The sequence below is a fragment of the Alligator sinensis genome, unplaced genomic scaffold, assembly GCF_000455745.1.
Source record: "Alligator sinensis unplaced genomic scaffold, ASM45574v1 scaffold323_1, whole genome shotgun sequence".
NCBI lineage: Eukaryota > Metazoa > Chordata > Crocodylia > Alligatoridae > Alligator > Alligator sinensis.
In genome coordinates, this window is record NW_005842483.1 from 454,306 (window position 1) to 463,899 (window position 9,594).

General features: G+C 38.9%; 1 protein-coding gene across 4 annotated transcripts in view; it reads left to right on the plus strand.

Moving 5' to 3' along the window:
• Nucleotides 1-8,663, plus strand: part of TNC (tenascin C) — an 85,672-nt gene extending 77,009 nt beyond the window's left edge. For all 4 annotated transcript variants that reach the window (XM_006031117.3, XM_006031119.3, XM_006031120.3 and 1 more), the window contains 7 exons: nucleotides 1,493-1,623; nucleotides 2,368-2,500; nucleotides 4,884-5,035; nucleotides 5,180-5,276; nucleotides 5,841-6,002; nucleotides 6,680-6,843; nucleotides 7,409-8,663. In XM_006031117.3, coding sequence (XP_006031179.1) covers nucleotides 1,493-1,623; nucleotides 2,368-2,500; nucleotides 4,884-5,035; nucleotides 5,180-5,276; nucleotides 5,841-6,002; nucleotides 6,680-6,843; nucleotides 7,409-7,519 — 950 coding nt within the window. In that variant the 3' untranslated portion in view covers nucleotides 7,520-8,663. The remainder of the gene's footprint in view (nucleotides 1-1,492; nucleotides 1,624-2,367; nucleotides 2,501-4,883; nucleotides 5,036-5,179; nucleotides 5,277-5,840; nucleotides 6,003-6,679; nucleotides 6,844-7,408) is intronic.
• The last annotated feature ends 931 nt before the right edge of the window (nucleotides 8,664-9,594 follow it).

Here is a 9,594-nt window from a genome sequence, read left to right on the forward strand (position 1 = left end):
ATCACAGTTCTACAACTGATTTCCCACAATCTAGTAAGTAGGGCATTAGAGTAAGATCCTACCACCCAGTTTCTTCAGACCATTAGGATCTATATTTGTGGATTCTACCACAGTAGTTTCTAAATTATGCCTCATTATGCTAATGAATTAAATTATCCATACACAAATCCCTGTAAGGTAAGGAAATATTTTCATTTCAGTTAAGAGATACTGAGGTACAAAAAAATTAGTTTGCTTACTCATGAAAGTTTATTGCAGAGTTTAGACCTGAATCCATAGCTCATGAGTCCTAGTCATATTTTAACAATATAGTCATCCTTCTCTAATGAGGCCTAACATTCTTCCTAAATAGTCTTTTTTTTTTAACCCTTAAGGAGGTTGGGGGGTAGGAAATGGGCCAGGATTTCAATAACTCATTTCCTGCTAAAAATATGGTTTTGTTGGAACCAAGTTTCTTTTTATAGGAAAATGTCCATTCTGAAGACAAAATTTCAGTTTTCCTATGTGAACTATTAAGGAATATTTTTGCTTTAAATTGACATTCCAATTAAAACTTTTAAATCAAAATGCCAAATGGAACTACCATTTTAAGCAGAAACAAAATACATTTCTTTCTTTTTTTTTCTTAAACTAGACACAGAATTTGATTATTTTTTGTTTGAAACATTTTGTTGGAAAAGTTTTGGTTTTTATACCTGACTAATACACATTTCTGTGCCTGCAGGATGGCTTCTATGATGTGCTTTTTTGGAGGCATGTCTACATGTGTGCATTTACTACACAGTAAGTGAAATTACTGCACAGTATGGGTGCACGCCTGTACTGCGCAGTAAATATGGTGACTTATGCCAACTTGAGTGTAAATTTGATACCTGCATCATTAACGCCCAATTAGTTCCTGCACAGTGACACACATGTAGACATCTTACAGTGCTGAGAAAATGGCAGGAGTGCACTTTTGAATTAACACATCGGAGGTGTTTTAGTTCAAAATCGCACCACTGCCACTTTTTGTGCTCTGACACTCATTTCACCATTTATACAACTGAACATGGAGCAGCACTGTTCACATTAGCTCACGTGCAATTAATCGAGCTTGCTCCCAAGCAACAAATCTCTGGCATATGGTGGGACAAAAAGGTATGTGTATACTTTACATGCCAGTCTATTCCTGCTTACTGCGCAGTAATATACTGTGCAGTAAATTTAAGCTGGCATAAATGCACATGTAGACATGCCTTGGATGTGGCTGTAACTCTGTCACAGTTCTTTCAGGAGGCAGGGTGAAGTTGCACCTTATAAACTAACTAATTCAGAGAGGCAGAAACATTCATAAGCAACAGTTTCCTTCATCAGATGCTATTTATTTATTTAATATCCACTGAAGTGAGTTGCTGCTTATGACAGTTTATGCATCAGTGAATTAGTTAAGTCTGTAAGGTTCAACTCTTCAGACTAACACGGCTAATTGCCTGATTCTTGTCTCTTTCAGGGATGGATGCTCCAAGAGATCTACGCGCTATTGATATTCAATCAGAAACGGCAGTATTGACATGGAGGCCTCCTCGTGCTTCTCTCACTGGCTATCTCCTAATCTACGAGTCTGCTGATGGCAAAGTCAAGGTACAGAACTTGGATATAAACCAGGAAGTCTGCCATTGGGATGTTGGCAGTAGATGTGCTCAAAATGTGCCAGGGAATGGGACATAAGTGTGTGTTTCAAGTGCTAGCCCAAACAGAGATGGATTTAAATACAAGTTTAAGAGTCTTCCTGAATTGCAGATTATAATGGTGATTTAGCTGCAGTCTAAACTGTGCTATGAATACCAGCACTCTGCAAAACAAAAAATAACACACAACTCTCTACTTTCTTCCATTCAAAGTCTATGGCATAGAAGTGTTAGGCCTTCATATTTCAAACCGATTAGTGATTTTGAGTGCCCTCTTGAGATTCGTTGAGGAGGCCTAATTCTGAAGGGGTGACTGCTCAGCAATTTGTTTGAAAACCTGGTCCCTTCGAGTTATTTCAGAGTGGGTAACCAAAATTGCTGATCACAGTTCAAAATTTCAATCAATGCTGTCTAAAGACATACTCTAAAAGACTTTTACCATGATTTGTTGTTAAGCTACACAAGTTAAACATGATGATATTAAACATTCATTTCTGGACAACTTCTCTCACACTTCTAATAGAAGTTAACAGGGGAAAAAGCTTTTGGGAGTAAACATTTTGTAATAAATCACTTCAATGATTTTATAAAGCATCAATGAAATAAATTTAAAAAATTAACACCTTAAATATGCAATAGTTTCAGCCTATAAGATTTCTAACTGGAGATTTCTCTTTCTCATTTATTCTCTCTATAGGAAGTCATCCTGGTACCTGAGACAACTTCCTATGATTTGACTGAGCTGAGCCCATCCACTCAGTACACAGTGAAACTGAGGGCACTGCATAGATCCCTGAAGAGCAACATCATCCAGACTGTTTTCACGACAAGTAAGGTCCTTGATGTGTGGGAGAGACTTGGTTACAAATGTTGTCTTTGTGTCTTTTTCACTGGAAAGTTCTGAAAACGTTCATCAAGTTAAGATCTGGAGGAAGCAAACACAATTCCCTCTGAATTCTACTTACAGAGCATGTCTACACGTGAAATTAATGAACCTGAATAAACTCTGGTGCAGTTTGCACAAGAGTTATTGCTCCTGGGCACCACATTTACATGTGCACCCAGGACTGCAGCATGTTGAGCTAGGTTGGAGAAGCCCTGGCTGGCAGGGGGCCCAGGGGGTCAGCCTGCCAGCCCAGGGTTGCTCCGGACTGGCTCAACATGCTGCAGAGCGCCTGGCTGGGGCACAAGGGAGCTCCAGTGAAGGTCTAATCAGCAGATAGCCCCCTCCATGGAAACACCCTCATGCCCCAGCCAGTCCCGTCAGAGTCTATACGTGTGTTGCAGCACACTAAATAACCCTGCCACAGGATAGTACTTGTGTTTACAAGTACTATCCCACAGAGGCATTTATTAGTTTACTGTGGCTTAATAGAACCACATGTATAGATGCTGAGACTTCACTGTGGAGCTAATTAGTCAGCTCTGCAGCAAACGTCTTGTGTAGACATGCCCACCGCATGCTAAAAGCCATGCTATCCAATCATAGAACAGAGGGCCAGAGAAAGTTGTGTTCCATGCTAGGCAACAATCCTTTTTCTAGCCCTTAACAGGAAGGATGAAATTCAGCTAATAAGCCCTGCCACCCTTCATGTATATGGAGCATGAATGACAATTCTGATGAAAAAAAAATCAGTTTTCTTGTATAAGCATTAACAGGACATTTTTTGTTAATATTTCCACTCAACATGTACATTTTTTTTTTCAAATAAAACATGGTAAAACAAGCCAACTTTTAAAATGTAAACGAACCAAATATTTTTTGTCCCAAAGGCCTCACAGTGTAATTCCTGAACTAAGTTTCCTCCCTCCTTCCCGCTGAAATCAAGTTTCTCCTTGCTACTCTTGGGTGCTCTTTCTGATTCTAGTCGGAAAGGGTATAATGAATTGGGTCTGCAGGAGGTCACATCGAAATTGCCACAGTTGGTAGTTAGTTCTCTGAATGACATTTTTTCTTGGGGCAATGAAAATAAAATGGCGTTGCTTAGGATTTAAACTGCTATGAAATTCTGCTTGTCATTCTTTTCTCTTTTTGGTCTTCCGAATGCAGATTTGCAAATATTCAGATATTCAAATTCTGGGTACACATGTACTGAAATTAGGTCAAGGGCTTATAAAAGGCACATAGTCCTGGTTCTGCTCACAGTCACCTCTGTGGCAAAGTAAGAGTAACTCCACTAAAGTTAATAGAGGTCCACCAACAATTGAGATCAGAATTGGATCCTTGTGTGTTTAAGTGATGCTTGCCAGCTTGGTTACAACCAAGGATTGAATTCTAAAGGTAAAACATGAGTCTCCATAATTTCAGCTTAATTTTAAGCACGTGTATGAATTCTACTGGCTTCAGTGGGAAGTGAGCACGTAAGTACTGCTCTGCAAAAGTTTCTTCTTCTCAATTGCATGTTTACATCTTAAAGGTGAAACGGCGATGAGTTATCATTCTTTGTGGATGGGGCACAGGGTAGGAAACATGACCTACAGATGGCCTTGTTGCTTACAAAAAATGGAAACTCACCTATCTAGAACATCAAACACTCAATTAAACTTGTTGCAGATATTTCCATGGAATATGCTATGATCATTAGTATTTTCCATCACTTCATAGATCCAGAGAAGATACCCAGTAATTAACATATGTGGGATTCATGGTTTTTTATGGGTTTTTTAAAAGAAATTCTATTGCCTATACATGTGCCGATTATAGTAAGTTATAGTCCAAAGGAAATGCAGGTTTTTAACGTTTTTGATATACCATGTTTTATAATATATCTTGCATTCCATTTGTTATTGGAGAAGTACTGGGGGTTTTTTGTCTTGACTAGCTTTTGCCTTCACTTTCACACCTACTCCAACGTAGCAAATGATTATAGGTGCGCTTTTGCCCTGCAGATGTTTCGGATACAACTGAAGTCACTTAAACGTTGTGTTTATATAACAGATAGGTAGGTAGATAAATGCATTAGTTGCACTTTCAAAAACTGTAGAATCCTGCCTTTAAAAAGCGTGTCCCTAAATTATTCATGAAACACAAATTATCAGTAGTTTTGTATATAGCTTTTGTATCATGGATTTTCTAGTGATTAGGATAGGAACCTCTTACGGCTGTTTGTGCCCTTGGCTCGCTGCAAGACCTTGGGCAAGTTATCTTAATTTGCTTACGTATAATAAATATTTCCTCAAGAGCTCTTCTCAGCTTTCTTCCTTTACTTGCAGGTGGACTTCTCTATCCTTTCCCTAAAGACTGCTCTCAAGCTCTATTGAATGGAGAAACTGCCTCTGGACTCTACACCATTTATCTGAATGGAGAGAAGTCTCAGCCACTGGAGGTGTACTGTGACATGGGCTCTGATGGAGGTGGATGGATTGTGAGTATATAGTGGGATGGACCAGTATATACATGTTTCCTTGATGTCTTGTGCTCAGGGCACCAAGCAGAGCTAAGCCCCATTGTATTACAGCATGTGTTAAAATCTGTCAGAAGTAAAACTACTTGCATGTTGGGATTTTAGGTGTTCCTGAGGCGCCGTAATGGAAAAGAGGATTTCTACAGGAATTGGAGGACATACAGTGCTGGCTTTGGTGATCCCAAGGACGAGTTCTGGATCGGTAAGCAAGGGTCAAGAGGTTTCTGAAAAAAAGGAGTATGCCTGATTCACAGTTAAGGGTGTATGCTCATGATTCCATTGGCTAAACAACAATATTTTGTTCTCCACTGCAAAGAGGCTTATAGCAGCGATGATGCAATATGGAATAAAATAAGGGAAGAGAAGTCTAGAAAGGACCTCCAGGGTCATTAAGTCCAGTTCCCTGCTACTGGAGGCATTTATATCATATAATTGCATTCATAAATTTATCACGTTTCATCTTAAAACTAGAATTTTGCCCTCTCTACTCCTATTGTAAGGCTGTTCCAGAACCGTATTCCTCTGCTAGGTGGAAGCCTGCTTCCAGTTTCTAGCCTAAATTTGTTCATGGGCGGTGTACGTACATTTGTTTCTGTGCCCACATACTCTTTTCACTTAAATAGCTCTTTTCCCTTTCTGCTGTTTATGCTTTTGATGTATTTATAGAGTATTAGTATTACTTTTAGCTTTTATGACAGAACGTGATGACATAAGTTTTCAACAGAGACAATATAGTTGTTCTTTATTCCTCACTTCCTTACTTCAGGCCTGGAGAATCTCCACAAAATCACCTCTCAGGGCCAGTATGAACTGCGTGTGGATCTGCGAGACAAGGGCGAGACAGCTTTTGCTATCTATGACAAGTTTAGCGTTGGAGACTCCAAGACCCGATATCGGCTAAAAGTGGATGGATACACTGGCACGGCAGGTGGGCTGAAACATTGATTTTTTTATCCAAATCAAAATGAGCTTTATATTTCCTCAGATAGTCACTGGGTGACAATTTCATTCCAGTTCTCTCAGAACAACACATTCTATATGTCAATGATAGAGATCATTGTCATCAAAGGGAAGAATTGTGTTAGGGATATGAAAAGTTGAGTGTGTCACTTTCTTTTATGATTCTATTTTAAATTCTTCATTCATTTATATACCCATTTTTATAGCATGCTGAGGACAGAATGTAAATGAACATATTAAACAGACATATATCTCATTTCGGTAATGTTTGGCTGTCATTTATAAGGTTTAAAACAACCTGTCATGCTACCATCTGTTAAGAATATATTACCAATCCTTGCTATAACATGCTTTACAATATTGTTAAAGACTTCAACTAGCTCTTGCAATCATATCAGAATAAAACATGTGGTTCCGGCCCAGTCCACATGAACATGTAAGAGAACTGACAGACATAGCCTTATGGATATCAAATAATACCGATACAAACTGTTGCAATGCAAGGGTTCCATCTGCATCACTTTGTAGGAGTTACAAGTGTAGTAAAACTACTCCAACTTTAATTACTTCATTCAGGGTGAAAATAAGCAGCTACAAGGTAAGTTTTCCCATAACTTGACACTGTTCCCTCTTTTTCCTGCATAGGTGACTCCATGACATATCACAATGGACGGTCCTTCTCTACCTATGACAAGGACAATGACTTTGCCATCACTAATTGTGCTTTGTCATACAAGGGTGCTTTCTGGTACAAGAACTGCCACCGGGTCAATCTGATGGGCAGATATGGTGACAACAGTCACAGTCAGGTGAGTTTGCCATTTGCAAGCAATCCAAGATAAGTATTCCAGGAGGCATCCGACTGTTGGCAAATCAGCCCATCACATCCTTCCTCCATTCTGTAATCCAAACTCTTTCATTGGCCACTATGCAAGACCTCAGAGGCATCCAGAAAAAAACTCATAATTAAAACTGAATGACTCACAGGGGGGGATATTACTAACTAACATTCACAAAATGAAAATTGCAATTCGATCCAAAAAACTCCATACCTTCTTCTTTTTGTATCACCTTTCTGTGGGAGTTCACATGAACGTTTATATGGGGGAGAGCTTTTATCCATTCAAGAATGGATTCTACTGCCCTCCCTCTGCCCCTTCCCAAAAGAAAGAGCCTGATGTGGACTAACACTTAAGAAGAAACAGTAAAAGAGCAGCAGTCATGAAAGAGCTCATGTGACACTGCTTGAACTGTCAGGGTGCTATAGTGGCAAAAAGCCTTTGTAAAGCCCGTGATAGTGATTGTTTTGAAAACAGGATGCTAAATATTACTACTTTACCAACATGGTGTCATGCCACACTTGTGTTTTTGCAGGGTATTAACTGGTTCCATTGGAAGGGCCATGAATATTCCATTGAGTTTGCAGAAATGAAGTTGAGACCCTCCAGCTTCCGGAACCTAGAAGGAAGACGAAAGCGAGCATAAAACCCAGGCATGGTGGAGAGGTTGGGGGAGGGTTTGGGAGGGTCTTCCTGGAATAATTGGTGGGAGGGTGCGAGGGGCTGGTAATTTTACCAAAGCGTCAGTTGACCCTTGGCCTAACTGGGGCTCCTTTTATGGTCTAAGTGACAAGCCTTATGCAACCACAGATTCTTCAGCAGAGCAGCTCTAGCTATTCATGATTAATGTCCTTCACACCAAAGACAACAATTCAAGGGTTCTGTGTTGTTTCTGTTTTTTTTCCTTAGAGAGCTTCTGTGATGAGAGTCTTCCATCATCTAAATGTCTCTAGGATGACTCGGGGAAGGGGCAGGGGAACAGGTTGTACATTGATAGTTTGTTTTAGAGCCAGCCATATTTTACACACAAAAGTTTATATGTTCAATTATCATTATTATTATTAGTTATAATGGAATACTTTTGGTCATTGGAAAACTTTTTTTCTATATACCATGTACCACAGAGAAAGATAGGGGAAGCACTATGATTTAAATAGTAAACATAAAATTAATATTATTAATATAATGACAAAGTAATAATAATAATGATAATAATAATAAGCTAAGCTTGTCGTCTTCTTTTAAGGGAACCGTGCTTTCCAAAACACAGCAGGACAGTGTCTGATTGTAAATTTTTAAAAAAAAATAAAAAGCACAATTACTTTTAAATGCATTTTTACATTTTTCTTCATGCATCAAGTTTACGCTCATCCAGGGTATTTTTTATCAGGTAGGGGAATAAGAAAGGCTGAGAATGATCAGAACATTAAACTTATTCAGAAAATACAGTTCCTTTTGTCAGTATTTGGTTGTAAGTATTTTGGTGGATTTGTTACAATGAAAAGTTTCATGTTGGTTTTTAGAAGGTGTTCTTTTTTCTTTCCTACCAAGAAGCACATTAAATATGCTTTTTCTAAGTATTACTGACCAACTCTTGCTTCTAACTAGGTGGGAATCACTAACAAAATAAAAAAAGAAAAAGAAAAATGTTGAGATTAGCTACCAAATGGTAACTCTGAACACCTGTGTAAATAAAGGGCTCGTTTTTTATATGAATGAAGCCTTTGTGTAGTTCCTCTGTACTATACTCTTTGATTAAAGACAATAAAAGAAATTTTGTTTTAAACTGCGGTCTCTCTTCCTTACTCTGACTATGCTGCTCAGTCTTGTGTTTGTACTACTTTTGCTGCCATCTTTTAAACATGGCTTGGAGAGAAGATGGTTGTTCTCTAAGAGCAGATGTGAGCGGAGCTGTTATCAAAATAAACAGAGGCCCCATGCTGTTGATCAAGGTTGCTGGGGAAGATATGCCTTGTTAGGATATTAACAGAAAAAAACGGTCTAAAATTGAAAATTTATCCACGGGATTTTTGTTTACTACTACCAGAAATTGTGACATTCTTATGTGAGCTAGAAGGTAAATCATGAAATAGTTAAAAATACATACGTGCTTAGAAACTGGTGTAAACTGTCTTCTTCCACTCTTCCTGAAGGCACTGTTAACAAGATTTCCCGCCACACATTTCACACAATGGTTTCTAGGGCTGTGCGAAATTTCGGTGGGTGTTTCGTTTCAAAACTGTTTCGACACGTATCAAGCTCAAAAAAGCAAAATTGAAGTGAAACAAAAGGCTTCAAAACAGCTTCAGAACAAAACGAGGGCACTTGAAACCCATTATATAGCCTATGGGCGAAACATCAAAACGCATCGAAACAGTGTTGAAACAGTAAAACAGTTTTGACTAAATGAAATGGAATCGTGCTTCGAAACAGTGAAATGAAACACACTGACCCTTTGAAACGGAAGTCAAAATGATACGGTGCTGTTCTGCACTGCCCTATTTTCCCAACTTGAGTCTTTGAAAGAGCTCAAACCCAACATTTCCCTAATTTGCTGCCTGGAGCCGTTGGCTGAGTGGATGAGCGCAGGTGTGCAAAATCTACACGTCCAGTCGAGTGAGCATAATAAGGAGATTGTTCCAAACCACTGGAAGAGATATGGCAGAGCCCTGGTCGATCACAGCAATAATAATAATGAAGCTTTGTTCCCTACTTCAGCAG